Genomic DNA, 19,326 nt, shown 5'->3' with positions numbered 1-19,326 from the left:
CATAATTGAATCTATTTTTTCCATATAAATGCCAGAGTTATAATTTCCACTAACTAGAGACAAAGTTATATCCAGGACATTTTCACAGCTTCCTCTGGGGGAGGCATGAAGATAGTGGAAATGAGAGTTCTGGTCCTTGCTTCACCAGGCATCAAATGGAAGACCGTGGCTATAGGATATAACCCACATGAGCCTCAGTTTCTTCAACTCAAGAACATGAAATTACTAGTGACTTTCCAGGGAGGACTAAATGAGATACAAGTGTGTAAATCATAAAGCACAAGCTAAATACAGATTAACATCATCATCCTATTTGTGAAATGCCTAGTAAACTTCAGAGGCAAGAAAATCAAAAGCAAAAAATGAAATCACTGGCAATCCTTGGGAATAAATTTAACATTGCTTTATTGCCACAGGAGCAAAGTTTCAAGTTTTATTATCTCCTATTAAGATGATGAGGGCTAACAGGTTTTACTTAAAAAAGAAAATCCAGAAACAAAAGATATCAGGTACTTTCTTGCATTTCGCCCATTGGCTAACATATGCTATTATTCAGATCTCATCTCTGGACCTACCACTTTGACAATTTACAGAAAAAGCACTTTTTATTTTGCCACACACAATACTGACAGATACAAAAACCTGACAATGAATCTCTCAGTCCACGAGTGGAAAGGCCAGGGTGGAAGAGAGGTGTCCTCAGAGGAGTGGCTAGCTTAGGGACAAAGATGTTATAAATCATTTTATAGAGTCAATGTGTGGACTATGATATCCAATATTAATTCAGACCTGATTCATCTGATGGATGTCTCCAAAAATTTTTTTTAAAGTAGAGAAACAAAATTGGCAAAGCTGCTGACTCCATGTGTCTAATTTTTTAAATTACCAAATATAAATTATATAAGGTAGCCTTGATTTCAACTAATAAGGTGTGAATATTTTAAATGCATGAATGTATTTCTATTTCAAGATATTTTTAGAAGATTTCTTTCAAACATGGGGTTTTACAGATCATTGAAATTATTTAAGAAAATTTGAAGAAAACTGAACTCCATATTTACTTTTGCAGATCTATCTATCCATCCACTAACTTTTTCTTGTAGTAAAATGCTAGTTATAAATATTATCTTCTTAGATTCTCCAGAGCAAATTACAGAGTGGTTGGGTGCTATTGTAGGTGCTTTGCAATTATTTATTTGCTGATCTCACCCATTTTTACTGTGATTCACTTGACTAGGAGGGAAAGATGGGAGAATACGCAGTTTAGAGAACTATGTCTACTAGGTATTAAAAATCAAGACTTGAATCACATAGTATGTATTTATTTTCAAAAGAATGATTTTATTTATAAATTATTATAAACCTGGGCAGCATTAAGAAATTATATGGTTCTCATTACAGGTTGACAGCAAAGTGATTTACTTGAGCATGCTGTTGCTGTGCATTTCAAGTGATATGGTTGAAATACATAAAGCCAAGGGGCTACGAATATGGTACTCTCTGCCTCATGGGCTAACCAGGTTTCCCCTCTACTCATGCACAAATGCATTCATACTTTTTCCTATTTAAAAGAACTGACCCTTTCTTGCCAAATAAGCACTTAGCTCAGTACTGGCGGCCATTTGGGTTTTCTCTTTTTCAGATCCAGCCATCACCTTCTCCCAATTCCACCCGTTGCAGGTTCCATAAATGGGACATAAATCTCAAAGGATACTATAGAAAGGGTGCTTAAAATGAGACTAGGAATTGACTCTAAATTTTGCACAGTAAAAAGAAAGGCAAATTCTTCAAAACCGTAAAATCATATGTACTAAAATTAGACATAAAACTAATCACCAAAATGTAGAGTATTTTCAAAGTGGTAAGGTGTCTTGCATTCAAACATGAATCAGGCTGGAGGAAGAACCTATTATGGGACAGAAATTCCCCTTCGGCCTCCCTTCACTTTTATAACTCCATTTGCATGAACACAGGCTGAGCGCTCATACGAAGCAAAGGGACATATACTCCACTGAGACAGATGGAGCTCCACATTTCTTTTCAGCGCTCGGCCGCTGGGTGACATTTGGTCAATGCACTTTTATGATGAGCAGAACAAGTGCTCCCCTGATTATAAATGTTATCACTGCCTCTTTCCGTTTGCCCAGGATGCAATCCAAATGGTAGTGGAATTTTGTTGTTAATTAAACAAAAACAAAACTGAAGGATGAGATGAGAGTTGCTCAAATGAAGATTTATTACTTCTAAGCATGAAACCACTTTAAGCCTAAACTTATTTGACAACTAACGCAGAGGAAGGATTTTCTTCTTTAGTGAGTTCAAAAGGCCTGATTTAAAAACATCAGTAAATCAGCCAACAAAGAGAATCCTTCTCTTTTATGGTTGCTTGTTCTCTCCTCCCTTGTCCACATGCATCCTCATACCCAAAAGCTATATTGTCAAGAAAGTGTTTCTGTTTTGCATGAAAAATCTAATTACATAAACTCTTACATATGGAACCAATTTAACTATTAAAACTGAGAGGCAGCAGGGAAGTATTTAATATGATTCTGGGCCAGGTTTTTTTTTTTTTTTCCTTTAAATCTGATATGGAAACATTTACAGCATCCCTCATTTTCCCACAGACTCTTTCTCTTCAGTTACAATTTGCACCAAAGCAAGATAATTCCACTAAAACACAGGATGTTATGATATTGGGAATGAAATATTCTAATTGTTCAGATACTGCATGCTGTATCTGGCAGCTGAGCTTATAGAAAAATTTCATTGCCAGTACTTTGAAGCTACTTTTCTCAAAGCACAATGCTATGAATCTGTTATTTTATGGCAGCCAGAGGTCACCCCAAGACAAAAGTGTGAATGAGAGCTTTTGGGGAGGGGGAATGTTTAAGATTCTTGTGATTCGACTAGTAAGGGATATTTTGTAGAACTTCATTTTGTACTAGAACTATGAAAACAAAAGCCCATGTACAACGTAACAGCTACATTAAATTATGAGAACATACTTTCCTTATTGTTTGGGGGTTACTGTTCATTGGGGGAAAATCAATTAAAAATGTCTCAGCCTCTCATTGTTTCTGCAATCAACATAAATTATACTAAATAAAATAAGGAATGGCATTGACACCTCACAATTAACAAAATTTCTTTTATAAGTTAAGGGGAAATAGGAGAAAATGTTTTCACAAAGGCTATTTGAGTAATTTTACAATTACAGGATTAATGAAATGCAGGAACATCATGAAAGTTTTTTTACGGGGGAGGGGGACAGAGACAATAGATGTCTTTTACATAAGAACTCGATAAGAACTCTTAATATTTTTTCTTCCCAAATGATTTTACATGTTTAAGAGCGTGTATCACGGGAAGGTTTCCTCTCTTTCACTGTATCAGTTGCATATTCTGAGAATGATTAAATTCCATTCCCCCCGCAAGCCGCAGGGGAATAGACAGAAAATTTGCTTTGGGGCACATCGTACAGAAAGATTTCATCTCAAGCAGCTCATCTTAGCGCCCAGTACGTTTCGACCTGTTAATAATTAATAAAAGAGATGCCACCCAATCTCTAGTGAAGAAAGGCAAAGCTCGGTGATCCGAAAGTAAACCCAGTTTAGATACCGAACTTGTGTCCTTCGTCCTGGATTGCAACAAAATCCCAACCTAGCAAACATTTAACGCGCTTTGGGCGCCGGCACAGCTGGGCAGAACCCACAACACAGACTGGGTCTGCACCATTGCTGGGCGTTCGGGAGCCCTCTCTACCGTCAACAGATGGGGCTTAAATCCCCAAGCCCGGCGGTTGGGCCTAGAAGCTGCTCTGGCAGATTATCCACAGCCCGGAACCAGCAGACGCAGGAGCGGGCTGAATTTTTCCGGGGCTGTTTGCAACAGTCTAAGAGGGTGTCTCGGTTTCTCAGGGCAGCACAGACGACTTCCTGCACACCTCCAAACTTTGTCTTTCCTATCAGAAACTTCCCTGACTTGCTTGTCATGGCTCCTTTCCTCTTCACCTGAGAACACCTGGAACCAGTCTTCCCTCCAACCATTTCCCCCTGCCATCCGGCTACCAGCCGGGCTAAGGAGTCCTGGTCAGGGCGTAAGGCCGGGCGCGCAGGATTGGCCGCGATTAACCCGCGCACGTCTGCCCTCACCGTGGTCTAATCTCCGTCTCTGCTCGTAAATCCTGTGGGCTGGTAAGTTGCCTTCCCACATCCATTTACAAACCTAAGTATCAAGCGGGGATGCGCTGCGGCTGGGGCGACCGCCGAGAGCGTCTTGGCTAGCTCAAGGCGCGGGTCTAGCTTGGGCCGCGCGCTTTGGGAAGTGGCCGCGGCGGGACGCAGCACTGACCCGCCGCACTTCCCCGGCGAGCGGCAGCTCTGGCGCTCGGAGCCGCTGGACCGCCAAGGAGCAAGGGCCCAAGGCCTGGGTCGCTAAACAGACCCGAGGGTGACACCGCGACCATTCGCACGCACTGCCCGGCCTGGCCACGGCGCTTCCCCCACATAGGCCGGAGCTGTCCGGGGTGCGGGCTCTGGGAATCGGCCGCGGTCGCCTCAGCTGCCTAGACCCTTTCCTCCCTTCGCGAAGCGCGACGACTCCCGGCAAACTTTCTTTTGGGAGCCCCGCCGGGTGCCAGGCGGACCCAGGCGACTGACAAAAGCAGGCGAAAACGGAAAAGGGGGGGTCCAGCCCGTGCGCCTTTGCCCCTAACTGGAGGCAGGCCGATCCCGCTGCCGGGCTCAGGTGGCGCCGCTGCGTTGGCCCAGAAGGCCCTGGCGGGGCTCCCGCGCCCAGCCCCGGGCAGTACGTGCGCTCGGGCAGGCGCGCCCACCCCTCCCCCTGCGCGCCCTCCTCCCCGCCCCCCCGAGCAGCCAGCCCACCCGGCCCCGGCGGGGCGCCCGGGCTCACCTTTCATCGCTGCGATCACAAAATACATCATTTAAGCCGCGGTGCGGAGAGCGCAGGGAGAGCGGATTGTCCGACCCCGGAGCCCCCTCTGCCGCCGCCGCGCCGCAGCCGCCCGAGCCACAGCAGCAGCTGCCGCAGCTGCCCGCCCGCCGAGAGCCATCCCGAGCCATAAGAGGCTCCATGTGACCGGCTGACATCACGGCCGCCGCTCTGTTTACACCGCGCCCCTCCGCTTCCTCCCGGGGCGGGAGGCGGGAGGCGGGAGGCAGGCGCGCCCCAGCGCCGCGCCCCGCCCCGCCCCCGCGGGCAGGTGAGCTGCGGCGGCTTGGCTGGCCCACCCCGGCTCTGCGCGGCCTTCGGGTGCTCAAGCCCCCAGCCTAATCTTTGCCTGCTAGGTAACCTGCGGCCGCCCGGGCGCTTTCTGTGCTTAGCGCCTAGAGGAACGCGCGTCTGGCCACTTTCTCCACCAACTCCGTGGGGCTAGAGACGCACAACCCGACGCCACTCTCTTCTTCCCTTCCCTGAGCCCTAGCCGGTGATAAATATTCCAGACTTGGGGAAGAAAAGAGGGGTATGGTCTGGGGGGCTGCAGTTCCCCTTATTTTTGCAAAGTGCCCCAGTTCTGTTCGAAAGGTACCCCTCCACTACGCAGGTGGAAAACGCAGCCACTGGGGACCTATTAGAGGAGAGGAGAGTGAGCTCTTCGTAAGTCTTTCAGGAAAAGCCTTGCCTGGACGGGGGACCTCCACCCTCCCAACCCTTGGTAAACCTCGTTACACCAACATCTAGGGTCCTGGTTTTCCCCCGCCCTCAGTCCCGCGTTCAGGACCACCAATACCTGGAAGAAGAGCAGAAAATTGTATGTGAATGACCTAAATGAGCTCCAGTTGCCGGTTGATTTGAGCCACTAAATTCTCAGGCTTGTCATATCCAGCACTCTCTCCAGGGAAGCCATCTACAAGTGGAAAGGGCTCTAGTTTTCGTCCCTAAAGATGAGACATTGTATTTTGGACAGGGAAAAAAAAAAGTTTCTAAAGGTCAACTTTGTGAATTTTAACTTGTAAGACTTAATTTCCTCCAAACTTTGAATGAAGCTTAGTCCTTTTTTGCTAGGCTTATGGAAACATAAATTATGACATTATTATTATACAGATGAATCTCTTTACCATGAATTTCAGATGCTATTTAACCTAGAATCTGCATTATTTAAAACTTTGGCAAGTGTGTCTATAGTATTGAACATAACAGAAAAAAAGTCTCAACAGTAGAGTTTACTGTACTTCTGTTCCTTCAAAAAAATTTCATTTCTGCTTTCTTTTTTGTTGGTTTGTCCATTTACAACTTGAAATATTAGATGACTATTGCTATTTTTAAATATTAGATGGCCATATTTTTTTCAGTATAACTGAATTGCCCTTGCCAGAGTGGGCCACAATTTAAAACACATGCAGATAATCAGCACTGTAGAAAACAAATATTCACACACTTCCCACCCTCAACCCCTTTTCAAGACAAAATAAGCAAAATTAAGTTTTCCAAGCATTTACATAGTGCTCTGATTTAGAAAGCCAGAAAAGTCCATTGTCTTTCAATCCGACTGTGGCTTTATAAAAAATAAAATAAAAGTTTCATCTCAGATAAATCCATCTCAGTACATTTTCCCCTTCAGAATACTTTCCAAATAAAACCACAAAAATATGAAATTATGAAAAGTGTGAAGCCAAGACCTACCCATGTCAACTCAGCTGTCCAGCCATAGCGAAGTGGACAAGAGTTTCAAATGAATTAACCATACCCACTGTAATGTTTACAATTATGAAATTGAATCACACCATGTTCCCATGATGCAACTATGTCTCCCAGTGAGGCAACACCCCTGTTACATGGACACCATCATTCAAATTTGGTTCTTGATTTTCTTTGCACTAACAACTAAAAGAAGAATAAGAACAAGCTATCCCGTTGGTAGGTCCTGGATACAATTTCCTTTCTCTTATATTGTTAAAGGATGAAAAAACATCGGAGATTGCATGTTCCTAGTTATGTTCTTCCATACTTGATGTAAATGAATTTGGATATACAACTCTGAGAATTTACATTGTTTCTTTAAAATAGTATCCTGCTTTAGAAAATAATGCTTTGAAAATAACCAAATCCATTAGCTCTAGCCTGGCTGTCAGACATCTGACTCCAAGGTAAATAGTCTTACATCACTAGTAATCAGTATTTATTTCCAGACCATTTCAAATGAAATCGGTAATGGGGAGTGACATGTAATGTGACATATGCTCCTGCAATTACAAGTAGTAGAATTATTTTTCCTATAGAAATGTCCCCAATAGAAATGTAATCTCATAATACTTATTTGAAATATTTACACATTTATTCAACAAAGACATTTCCAGGATAATGTAATACTGACCTTGCCCTTTTAGAAATATATTTCATTCTCATCCTACAACTAATGAGTAACAGAATTTCAGATATTAAGTCCTAACCTTCCTGTGTGACTAGATGCTATTTGTAATTCATGCCTCTATTAAATGTCTTCAGCTTTTAACCCAGGGTATATTACTGTTCTTTATATTAACACATACTTTCATGAAACTTTTAAAGTAAAAATAAGAGGCTGTTTAAAAAAAAAAAAACACTTGAAATATAAATTTTCTTTGAAATTATAAGTTTCCAGCCAAACAAATCAGCTAGGAATGAAAGGATCCATATCTACTTTCAATAACACTGAATTAGAGCCATAAATGATACATTTCAGTAAACCCGTACTCATACAATAATATGAAATATGATAGAATATTAAGTAAGACAAGTATGTAGGAATAACGACTGGATTTTAGTAAAGGCTTCAAGTACTACTATGGGGGAAAACAATGCTAAGCAGTATATTCTTTCCATCTTTTTCTTTTTACCAAGTGTACTGAAAAAGGAAAACAAATAGTATTGCTCACATGATAACGAAACAGGATGGGAATTCTTTACCATGAATGGGGGTGTGTTATATATTAATTCCCAACTCAAATGTTTTGGTTGGCTTTTTCTCAGGAAGAGAAGGCACACAGGATACTTATAAACACATGTAATTTTCATAAGTCCCCCAGAGATGGTGGCAGCCCCACATGGTGTCCCTGTGTGCTGGATTTCATACTAGATCTGGCACTTAGCAAGGACATAGAGAGATACTTCTGAAGCCAGCCTGTTCCAAAATGCCTACTGGGGTGGGGCAGAAATCTGGTGCACTTTTGCAGGTGTCTAGACTGTAGTATCAAGTATCATTAGTAAATTGGTGCTAATCTTCCCACTTTCAGAAGAAATAATACTTGACTTTATGGTAATATATTTGGTTTTTCACCAAAAAGGGTCTGATCTCATAATATACCACTCTGAATTACACATACAATGCTACTGGGGAAAAACGTCTTTATCCCAAGTCTACAAGTAGCTCCTAGGATGAAGATGGTTTTAAAGTTTTAAATGCATGTGAAAGAAAGCATTTTGGTTCTGTCTCATCCAAGCCCTGTGTCTCTCTCTCCAGTGTGTGGCAGCTTGCTAATTCAATTAATTTCTTTCTAACTGAACAAGAAAGGGATCAGTGGAAGGTTAATGTGGTCCTAGGCAACTTGATTCAGCTGAATCCTTGGCCATCCCACACTGTGATCTTTAGGAGTTGAACCATTCTGTCCAAAATAGAGGCAGGGGATGAGGTTTCTTATAGACCAAATGGGGTCATATGCAAGCATTCTAGCAAAATTATTCAGGAGACTACAAAGAAAGCACAAACATAACTACATTGATCATAGTTTTGCTTAGTTTTGAGTCCAAAAGCAGCCAGTGTCCAGTAAGAAAGGGAAACTTCTTATTTATGAGTGTTAAGGGGGAGGGATAATCCTATGAATATAGATTGTCTTTTTCATGATTTTAAAATAGATATAGATGTAGATTTAAATTTGTATGCATGTATGCATATGCATAGTCCATGAAATATGTTGAAATAAACTATTTTGGTAGCCAGACATCTTTGATTTATACATGCTTACTCACATGCACACATTTCTCATAAGCAACCAGCAACCACACTATAAGAGTGCCTATTATGTATCTGCACTGTGTTGGAGAGTCAAGCAAGAACTAGACGGTAGTTTTCTTGAGACGCTCACTATCCAATTGATCTTTGCTCTCAAAACCCAATAGAAGTCAATTCCCAGAGTAAGTGAACACTCCTAAAGGAGCACAGTGTTGTGTTGCCCATTGGAAAAATGTTTGCACAAGCATATTGCCATTCAATTGATAGATTGCTGCAAATAATTAGTGTGACTATTAATGTAATGGAATGTTGGAGGTGAAAGATTTGGCAGGAGGGAGACTGTGGTGCAGGGATTCTGGGATGTCTGAAACCAAGTATTTCATTCACCTATTAGGAAATTCAGAGAAGTGGTGCATGTTTTGTAACCATCTCAATGAGGAAAAGGGTAGAGTTCACAAGGCATACAGAGCTAAGCAAGCTCCAAAGAACAGGTAGGTAGCAGGTGCCTCACTACACACACACCTGCCAAAGCAGCAAACAAAGAGATATGAACCAGAGGCAAGAGCACCCTCCATTCTGTCAAGTTCCCGTGGAGTATATGAGAGATGGCAGTGGAACAGGAAGCAACAGATATTTTTAAATTAAGGGAATACAGGAAATACATATGCACTCAGAATCTGGAATCCTGGATCTAGCTTCATTCTCATCCTTAGCTTTCTATTTTGCCTTGAGCAGTCATTTCACATCTCAGGAGACCAGGCCCCTCACCTGTAGAATGAGGGCATGAGAACAGGCTTCAAAGGGCTCTTGTACCCAGACATCCCACATCTGCTTTCAAGAACACTGTCATTCCTTTCTCTCTGCTATGCCATCTCTATTCACTTCTCCAAGGAGTCTTCTTTATTTTATTGAACTTTATGCTATAGCAGAATGAGTTTTGGTTGGACAAAGTCGGGCTCAAGACCAGCCTTCATCCTACTCACTGGCTGAGCGAACTTGAGCAAACCTTTGTTTCATCACATGTGAAATAAGGAGAGGAGAGTGTTGGAGGGCCACTAGGTGGATTAAATTAGACAATATACAGAAAGCCCAGAGCCATTTCTCTTAGTAGGACTTACAACAGGAACTGCTTCTACCAACCCCAAACCACCTCTACATTGTTATACACACAGAGTCTGTGCCAGGCATGAAATACTGACCCTTAATAAAGATTTGTTGGAATGACTATCAGTATGTAATTTTGCTAAGCTTTCTATGATTTGCAAACTGTAGTGTGTGTGTAAAACAAATATTTATTAAACACCTGCTAAGTATTGGAGATCCAAAGAGGAAAAAGGATTAAGTTACCTGTAGGCCCAAGAGGACTTGTGACCTGGCAGGTTCTTTTTACCTCTCTTCCTATAAGAGAGCAAGCTCTTATCCAATAAGCAATGACTAAACATCTTCTGTGTGCATGACACTGTGCTAGGACAGAAAGAAGGAAGAAAAAAAGCAAGACATTTGTCTGTCCTTCAAGGAGCTTACAATCTAGCAGGAAAACGAATGCAGTGCTTATAACATAAGACAGAATGTGAGGCATAAATTCTAAGTGTTCCAGAAATAAAGTGCTACATAATAAGAATAAGTTAGGTTACTCTGTGCAGGGTTAATCTCAAGCTTTATGAGAAGGATTTCATGGAGGAGGTAGCACCTGGGATAGATCTTAAAGGCCAAATCAAATCTAGGAGAGTAAAAACAGGAGTGAAGTGATTTTTGGAAGGAGCACAGAACACAGGTAAAAGAAAGAGACAAAAATGTCATTCTTCATTTACGGAGAACTAGTAGTGAGGAGGTTCACAGTATCATAAAATATAACACCAAAAGGGGAGAAAGCCTTAAATGTAGATTGTAGTCTTTTCTCCTGCCTTCCCTCATAGTGCCCAGTACAGAGAACCTCAAACTATACATATTCAGAGAAGGACTTTTGAAAAAAAATATAACTGAGAGCAGAAAAAGGGAATTGTGCTCGAGAAAATAAATCTTTTTGCAGCTTGCCTATTTCATAGTCTATTGTAAGGATTAATAGTTGGTTTGATAGTCATAAAGTTAAATTACACTTAATAAAACACATAGAGCAAAAGAGTTCCACATCACAGCACACTGAGGAAGAATAAAACTGGAAACGGGTGTTATTTCATCAGAGCGAAAAGCTAAGCAGAGCATTTTAGGATGAACAAGATAAATTGAATGTTATTTGATTTTGTATCTCATCCATTTCAGTTCTGAAAATTATCTGAGACAGTTCTATTAATATAGATGCTTCGTATATAGGCCATATTTTATTTTTTAAAGAACTATCTTAAAATATATTTTCAAATAATGGAGAAAAGATAAGCAGTTACAGATGGTTTTCCCTATTTTTGTCATGCATGATCAAGACTGCAGAGTAATGTGGGCTTCGCTGGGAAATCCAAGTCTCGCAGCTAGGAGCATTCCAGGAGCAAACGCTGGCATTATTTCGCTTTCACAGAGAAAATATGTTCCTGTTCAGTCAAGCAGAGTAATCAATTATTCTGCATTATGAAATACTCATTTTATAACTATTGACATTTCAGACAGTTGTGCCACATGTCAATAGTGGTTTTGATGCTCACATTCAAGCTGCAGCTTATAGGATGGGATTCATCTAGGCTGACAGCATCTGATCAGAAGTCTTTTCTCTTCTCTCAGAAGTCCATCTATTATTTATGTCCAGTCCTGCATAGTGCCAGTGTGTTTTGAGCACTGAAACAAGAATAGACTTGACTATGTATTTTCCCTTTAATAAAAATGTTAAAGTCCTCTAAATATGTTAGATTCACATTAAAAAATAATCGCCACTCTTTTAAATGAAAAACTATTCCTACATTCTGTGGGATGAAGGTAAATTAAGCACTCTATTCAGAAACTCCATAATTCACATTTGATTTGTAGTATCTAGTTAAACCTTATGTCCCCACAGGTAATTTTCTGAAATCAAAATAGGTTTCCAATCATTATTCAATACTGTTGCTACTCCCTCTCCTACTGGTTAACCATCTCTTGGGACTCGCTTTGTGGCACACATTTATTTCATGTTCTTTTAAAGATTTCATTCATCCAACAATATTCTCCTATGTTATAGATGAGGTAAAGAGGGCACAGAGAAATTAAGGGACTTGTCTAAGATCATAAGGTTAGCAACTGGTGGGATCCTAAGAAAAACCTGATACACATTCCACCATTATGCTATGGCTTTCAAAAATTTTTATAATTTTTCTTTGAATTCAGCACTAACCAGTATTTTTTAAATGGCAAGTTAACTTCTTCAGGAATAAAAAAATACCACTCTAATAACATCTAGGCATCTGTGCAAGAAATTCTTTTATCACTAGCTTCTATAATTGAGCAGGGTTAGCATGTGTCATTATGAATTATTGCACAATTTAGTAAATTATTTAATTACTACTAATGAAGAAACATACTGTACATGGTTGTAATTATCCTGTTTGAAAACAATGTTGCCATTTGTACATTTAAGAAACACTTGCTACATATTAAATTAACTCTTGAGAGGAGTATTTTTGTATGTTGGAATAATTAAACTACTCTAAATATTGATAATGGAATGTTAGATAGGATTGCAAGGAAACTAAAATATATGAAAGCTAATACTGGCATTTCTAAAAGGTTCCAAGTAAAAGATCAAATATGTTGAAAAAATAAAACACAGAATTTCATAATTCACATTATTCTACAGAAAAAGCACAAGATAAAGATCTTCACTGGTTTTCATGATTGGCAATTGTATCTTGCTGCTCTTTTCATAAATCATTTTTGTAACATATGCCACATAAGATAGCATCTCATTTACCTTCTTTAATCACCTAACAAATGGCTATGATAGCACAATAATCTTAGATAGAGCCATTTAATTTTTAATGCACTTTAGCTTGCTGTATACATTTATTAAGTGACTGTAGTGATGTATACACAGTTTTTTTATTTGTACAAAAACACAGTACAGACAGAGAAACAACATGTATCCCATTTGTCTACAATTTTATAATAAAAAAAAAAAACAAAAAAAACAAAAAAAAAAAAACACAGTACATACATACCCTTAAGATGTTTGGGCAACATGCTTAACTAAAATATAATTTTTACTTTTTTATTTTTTACTTTTTTGGTACTGAGGATTGAACCCAGGAGTACTCTACCACTGAGCTATTTTATTTCCAGTTTCAAGACAGAGTATCACTAAGTTGCTTAGGGCCTTGCTAAGTTGCTGAGGCTGGCTAAAATAATTTTCAGAATGTCATGATACAAGTAAGATGCTCATTATTGAGAAACTATTCATATGCATTATTGAATTTATTGTAAAGGCATATGTATAATAAAAGTCTTAGAAAGCTCAACTCACCCATTAATCCAAAGATTAGGTACATGTTCTATGATGAAACTGACTTTCATAAACTAAATGTAACAATGATTTGATTTATAACATCTTTACTCCTTAAAATATAGTAATGTGGCAAAGCCATTATAAATAAGGAAGAATAAAAAAGGTAACTACAAGAGTTGGAAGATACCCAAAAATGTCATGTGGCAGGTCTCCCCACTACCAAGGGCATGAGTAGCTAAACCATCCATGTCTGACTATTGCCTATCATTAAATAATCATATAAGAGCAAGATAAGTGATATTATCATATTTGCTCTGTTGTCTTGTTTTCTCTATTATCCCAAGGTCAAGCTGCCATTTAACTGGATAATTCAAATCAAATAAAATTTTGTCCTCTTATGAATAATGCATGTATTAAAATTATAGTTCCCAGATTTCAGCACTTGTCAAAAAACCAGTAAGAAACTATTTCCTGTCACCATGTTAAATTTAAGAGGAAAGAAAACATGCTTTATATGTTCAGAGTTAACATTGCTCAATTCATCATGTAATATAAATGACTAGATAGTGTTTATTTTACTCTAACAGTAGTAGCTTTTCAACTAGAACTACAGTAAAGCACATCAGGTACTGTTTTAATGTCTGTTTCTGATATTACTGTGGTAAACTAGAGAAATTGTATTTTTTAAAAATATATTTGTTAGTTGTTGATAGACCTTTATTTTATTTACTTATTTATATGTGGTGCTGAGAATCGAACCCAGTGCCTCACACATGCTAGGCAAGTGCTCTACCATTGAGCTACAACCCCAATTCCAGAAAAATTGTATTTGATTTATCCTTCAGGTCTCCATTTTTCACCTTATTAAAATATAATTTACATGTGGTAAAACTATTTTTAGTGTAAAGTTATTTGTTTTGAAAAAAGCATTTAATTGTATAACTATTAACACAAGACACCTCTTCCCCAGTATTCCTCTGTAGTCAACTTATCCCTCTATTCCAAACCTTGGCAACCAGAAATCTCTTTTCTATCCCTATAATAGTACCTTTAAAGAATAGTATTTCCATAGAATACCACATTATGGAGTCTTTGACTTTTTGTTTGTTTATTTGCTTTTTAGTTCTTAGCACAATGCATTTGGGATTCATCCCACATTGATAAATATGTCAATATTGATATACTTCTGTTTCTCAGTTTGCTTGTTCATACCCCAACTGAAGAACAGTTGAGTTGTTTTCACTTTTTTGAAAGTTACAAATAAAGCTTCTATGAACATTCATGTACACATTGCTATGTGAATATGGTTTTATTTTACATGAGTAAAAGCCTAGGAGTGGGATTATTAGATCAAATGGGATGGATGTGTAAATTTAATAAGAAATGGCAAATGCTTTCTAGAGTGACTGTGCTATTTTGCATTTCTATCAGCAATATATGGGAGTTCCAGTTGCTCTACAACCTCCCCAGCACTTCAGCTGTCAGGTATTTATTTATCCATTGTTGGTTCTGGATACCTGCTATTGCTTAGTTCAATAAAGTCAGGAACACTGAGTTAGTGAATGTGGAATCATTGCTCCCGAGGAGATGCAGGTCTCTGCTAGTCTGTGCTCAGAGCGATTTTGTCAACTGACTGATACATAACCTTGTTTTACGTGTGGTTCTGGTCAAAGACACCTTATTTAACATATTTTGTGAACACTGCACTCACAGCCAACAGCATTATGCTTCCTGAACTCATGGCTGGAGGATGCTTAGCTATCCCACTGTTTTCTCCAGGAGGCGCATCACAGCCTTCTGGGCTTAGAAATGCTACACAGCTCTTCAGCCAGCGCTGTGCTTGGGAGTCATTTTAAACAGTGAGATCATCAGCAAAAAGCACAAAAATTAGAAAAATGTGGCATTAAATAGACTTTGAAAAGGACATCTGTTTACAATAAGGCAGGTGAATGAGGAAACAGAACGTTGTTTTGAAGACTTGGGCCATGATGTTCTGCACCTGCACCTGCCTGCCTCAACTGCACAGTCTGTACTGAGTTTGGGGTGAAATAAATTTTAGCGAGTATGAAAATTCATAAATGCAGAATTCGCCAATAATGATAGTTAGACGATACCTGTCCATTTATTTTCACAGTCCTATAACCTCAGTTTAAATGCCAAACCCCAAACCTCCATCAGAGGAACTTTGAGCTCCTGTTAGCGTCTCATTCCTTCCTTTTGAAAACCTGATTCTTCACCTTGTTTTTGGCAATCATTTGTTATCTTTTCTGTCTTCTTCACTAGATTCTTAACTCTAGGGTCAGGAAACACCGTATCTATTTTATTCATCTATGTTTTATGCTAAAGCTTATCATAGTGCCCAGAACACACAGATATTAGGTAAATATTTTTTGCACACATGAATACTTAATTGAAAGCAGAATGTGTGGTAGAATTGAAAAATCTGGTTTCCCATCCCAATTCTCACACTTATGGACTGTGTGTGATTGGTGATATATTCCATAAATTTCAGTTTGTTAACTTATAAATTTTCAAAAATAGCATCTAAATATGTTTTAAGACCTTAAAAATCAGGCAATATGCTGGGTGAGTGGTGCACCCCTGTATTCCCAGTGACTCAGGAGGCTGAGACAGGAGGATGGCAAGTTCAAAGCCAGCCTCAACAACTTAACAAGACCCTGTCTCAAAATGAAAAAAATAAAAAGGTCTGGGTATATAGCTCAGTGGTAAAGAGCCCCTGAGTTCAATCCCCAGTACAAAGGAAAAAACAAAAAACAAAAAAAAAAAAAAAAAACAGGCAATAAACATGGAAACCGTTAGTATCTGGGGCACTGTTGACTATTAATAATCATTGCATTGGAATGGTTTATGAACTAGAGCTAGATTTTGTAACTATATGAGCAACATAAAATACATTAAACAGTGTGAACAGTGAATCAATTTAGTCATCAAATAATACCAACTTTCCATGTATTTGATGGTATATATTCAGAGCAACCAAATAATTAAGAGAATTTTTCACTTGTGATGTGAATGTTTTTGTTACTTGGTCAACTTAGCTACACTCTTCAGGATCAGAATGTGTCATCTTAAAAACCAAGAGTTTATCTATTCTATTTCAAAGACATTTGCTGAATGTTTAAAAGTGATTCTTCATTAATAGAGTTTATACTCTCTGAAAACAAGATTTTTTACTTTTTCAAACACTCCTAAAAACAAATAAATTTAATTAATAATCATATTAGGATTCTGCCTGAAATGTTTTCTTGCAAAGATCAATTGTATTCCTTATGATTTCAAGGCAATAAAAAATTAATAATTTCTACAAGTTTATGTCATGTATGACCAAGGTTAACAAAATAATCTAAATGCTGAAATGCAGTGGGAAAAAAGCTTCATAAACAATGCAATGGTTACTTCACACTCAAAATTTACACCAATGATTTTCTTACAAAATTACAATGATTAGATATGATTAAGTGACACTATTTAAGATTATTGGTCTTTCATAGATGCGAAATATGATGAATCACTGACAAAGCAAGCTAATGGCAGGGAGGGAGAGATGTCAAGTTTGTATATTCTGATTACCAAGCAGAACAGATCAGTGAAACTATAGAATTAATATTGATTATTGTATGTGAAACTTCCACTATTTCCTAAATTCCATTTATGTTAACTCTTCTGCAGACAACATTTTTTAAACACATAAATTCTCATAAAGAACCTAACAACAGGTCTAAATCAAACCCAGGGTTTAAAACATCACTTGCCGACAGGCACCCTCCAAGTGTGCTCCGCAGAGGTACATCGCTTCTGATTATTTCCAGGCTATTTTAAATGATCTTGGACAGGGCTACTGAATGACTTGTCAGCGAACAGGAAAACATTATGACACCACTTCTCCAGATTTCTTCCCAGAACATGAAATATTTGCAATTGTTCTAATAGAATCAAGGTTAGTTTATAAAAACAAGTTAAGCTTCACTCTAAAGCTTTCGGTTTTAACCGAGGGAATGCTTCTAACATATGGCACCTGGGCTCTGACTCACAGCAACCTTCAAATTCTGGCCAAAATGTCTGTTTCCTGAGATTGTGTCTGATCTGCCTGTGCATCCCTGGTGGGGCCCAGCAGGCATTAAATAAATGCTATTGTTGGAACGAATGAATGAATTAAAGGGTTTCTAATTATGAGCTACAAAACTTCCATCAACAAAATAATCCCATAGGAAAGCTGCAGTGTACTTGGAATTCTTATCTATGAAGTGTTCTGTTTTCAGCTCCTTTACAATTTTTTAAATCATTTGTGCCTAACTTGGTCTTTCTCGATTTTTTTTAAACAATGTGTGAAAAACACAGAAGCATTTTTCAGAATATGAAAGACAAGTGCAGATCTTAGCAAGTTTCATTTATATGTAGCTTGTATGTGATAATTATTTTAAAATCTGTTAATCATCAGGTATTTTCTAGAAATAGACTTTGGGTGAGGCACTATGTGAGATGTTTGAAAAAGGAAGTTAAAAGATAGGATTCCTACCCATGCTTAGGCACCACAAATTGTCATTAAGACTAATAGAAGTTGTACAGTTTTCAGTATATTCACAGGTGAGGCAAGTGGCTATTGAAAGTGATACTAACCTAGAACTGCCATCAGAGGAGTATGAATAATTGCTAAATGTTTTTTCATGATTAGAGATCTTGCACTTGAAAGTCTTGCGAAATGAAACATAAAAGAAAGCAAAGAAGAAGAAAAGAAAGAAAGAACGATTAACAAACATACCACTAAAATTCTAAGAACCAAAGTTCAATATACGTACTTAAAAACATCCTTCTGTCAGTCGCCTGAAGGCTAATATACGGTATGTGAGACATCACAGAAGATATGGGGGGAAAAAGCACAGCAGAAAGGTGTAGAGAGTTCTGCTCATGTGATCAAGGAGAAACAATAAATATAAAAAGAAAAGATAAAAATTATACAATGAACTCAGAAAGTATGGTGGTATGGAGTCATTTAGCATAGGGGCAAACAACTGGTCACACCTGAAGAGCTTCTGAGGACATCCTGTATTACAGCATACTACAAACACCATAATAATTAATGTTTATAATGACTTTGAATCATTAAGAATGGATTAACCCATGAATTCTAAGACAACAAGGGACTTACATAATATATTTTGAAAGCCACCCCCAAAAGTGAAGTAGTTTAGGCATTTAGATATGTTCCAGAATATTAAGTTATATGGATATCTCATTTTCTGATAGTGCCTATGAATGTAGCATTGGTATCAATACCTCAGATAATAACCCTCATTATTTAAGACCTTACAATCAGGGACTTAGATTTTCTAGTTGCAGTCAGCAATGCTCTGAAGCCTAGTAGAAAAACAGAGTTTTCCATAGCAGAATGTCTGTGCTATGCACAGATATTTTATTCAATTCTAATATTAGCCAAATATCATTCAAACCAAAACCATTCAAACACTCTCCCACACCTCTATTTAAAGCGAGAATGCTTTTGTGAATGTTTACTTAAATTATGTGTGTTTGGGGCTAAGGTTTAAATATATATCGTTATATTAAGGTTTTTTTTTATAATTGCTCCTTACAAAATGATTTTAACCTGCTGGGACTCTAGTGAAGGAAAGGCTAGCAGTTAAAGTAAGTTCGATGGGAAATAAAAAGAGGAAGAAGAAAAACATAGGCAGGACTCTTGGCATTGTTTCTACCCAGTGGAGGTGAAGTGATGGTTTCTAAAAGGACCCTTCATACACGCACACACATGATACCAATACCTTCTTCATGGCTGTAGCAATTCTTTTTAATAACTGCTAGCCTGTTTCCAGGGCAGCTGCAAAACATCCGTGAACACTAGTCAATTTGTTGGAGGCATGGAAGCTGCCACCTTCCCACCTGCCAGGCTAGATCCACAGTGTGCACACACCACAGTGACAGGAGCCAAAGTTTGGAGAAAAAT

At 38.6% G+C, this 19,326-nt stretch overlaps 1 protein-coding gene across 4 annotated transcripts in view; it reads right to left on the bottom strand.

Moving 5' to 3' along the window:
- Rora (RAR related orphan receptor A) overlaps window positions 1-19,326 on the bottom strand; it is a 672,656-nt gene that overhangs the window by 84,506 nt on the left and 568,824 nt on the right. Inside the window, exon 1 of one of the 4 annotated variants that reach the window (XM_047541655.1) lies at window positions 6,643-6,685. The exons of 1 other annotated variant lie outside the window; for it this stretch is intronic. In XM_047541655.1, coding sequence (XP_047397611.1) covers window positions 6,643-6,646 — 4 coding nt within the window. In that variant the 5' untranslated portion in view covers window positions 6,647-6,685. Of the gene's footprint in view, window positions 1-4,911; window positions 5,064-6,642; window positions 6,686-19,326 lie in introns of those variants that run through there. 2 more of the 4 variants (XM_047541653.1, XM_047541654.1) reach the window with 2 other exon arrangements.

This window comes from Sciurus carolinensis, chromosome 2 (assembly GCF_902686445.1).
Source record: "Sciurus carolinensis chromosome 2, mSciCar1.2, whole genome shotgun sequence".
In the NCBI taxonomy this organism is placed as follows: Eukaryota; Metazoa; Chordata; class Mammalia; order Rodentia; family Sciuridae; genus Sciurus; species Sciurus carolinensis.
The sequence above is the reverse complement of the archived record's forward strand: the minus strand, read 5'-3'. Positions and strand labels throughout refer to the sequence as shown.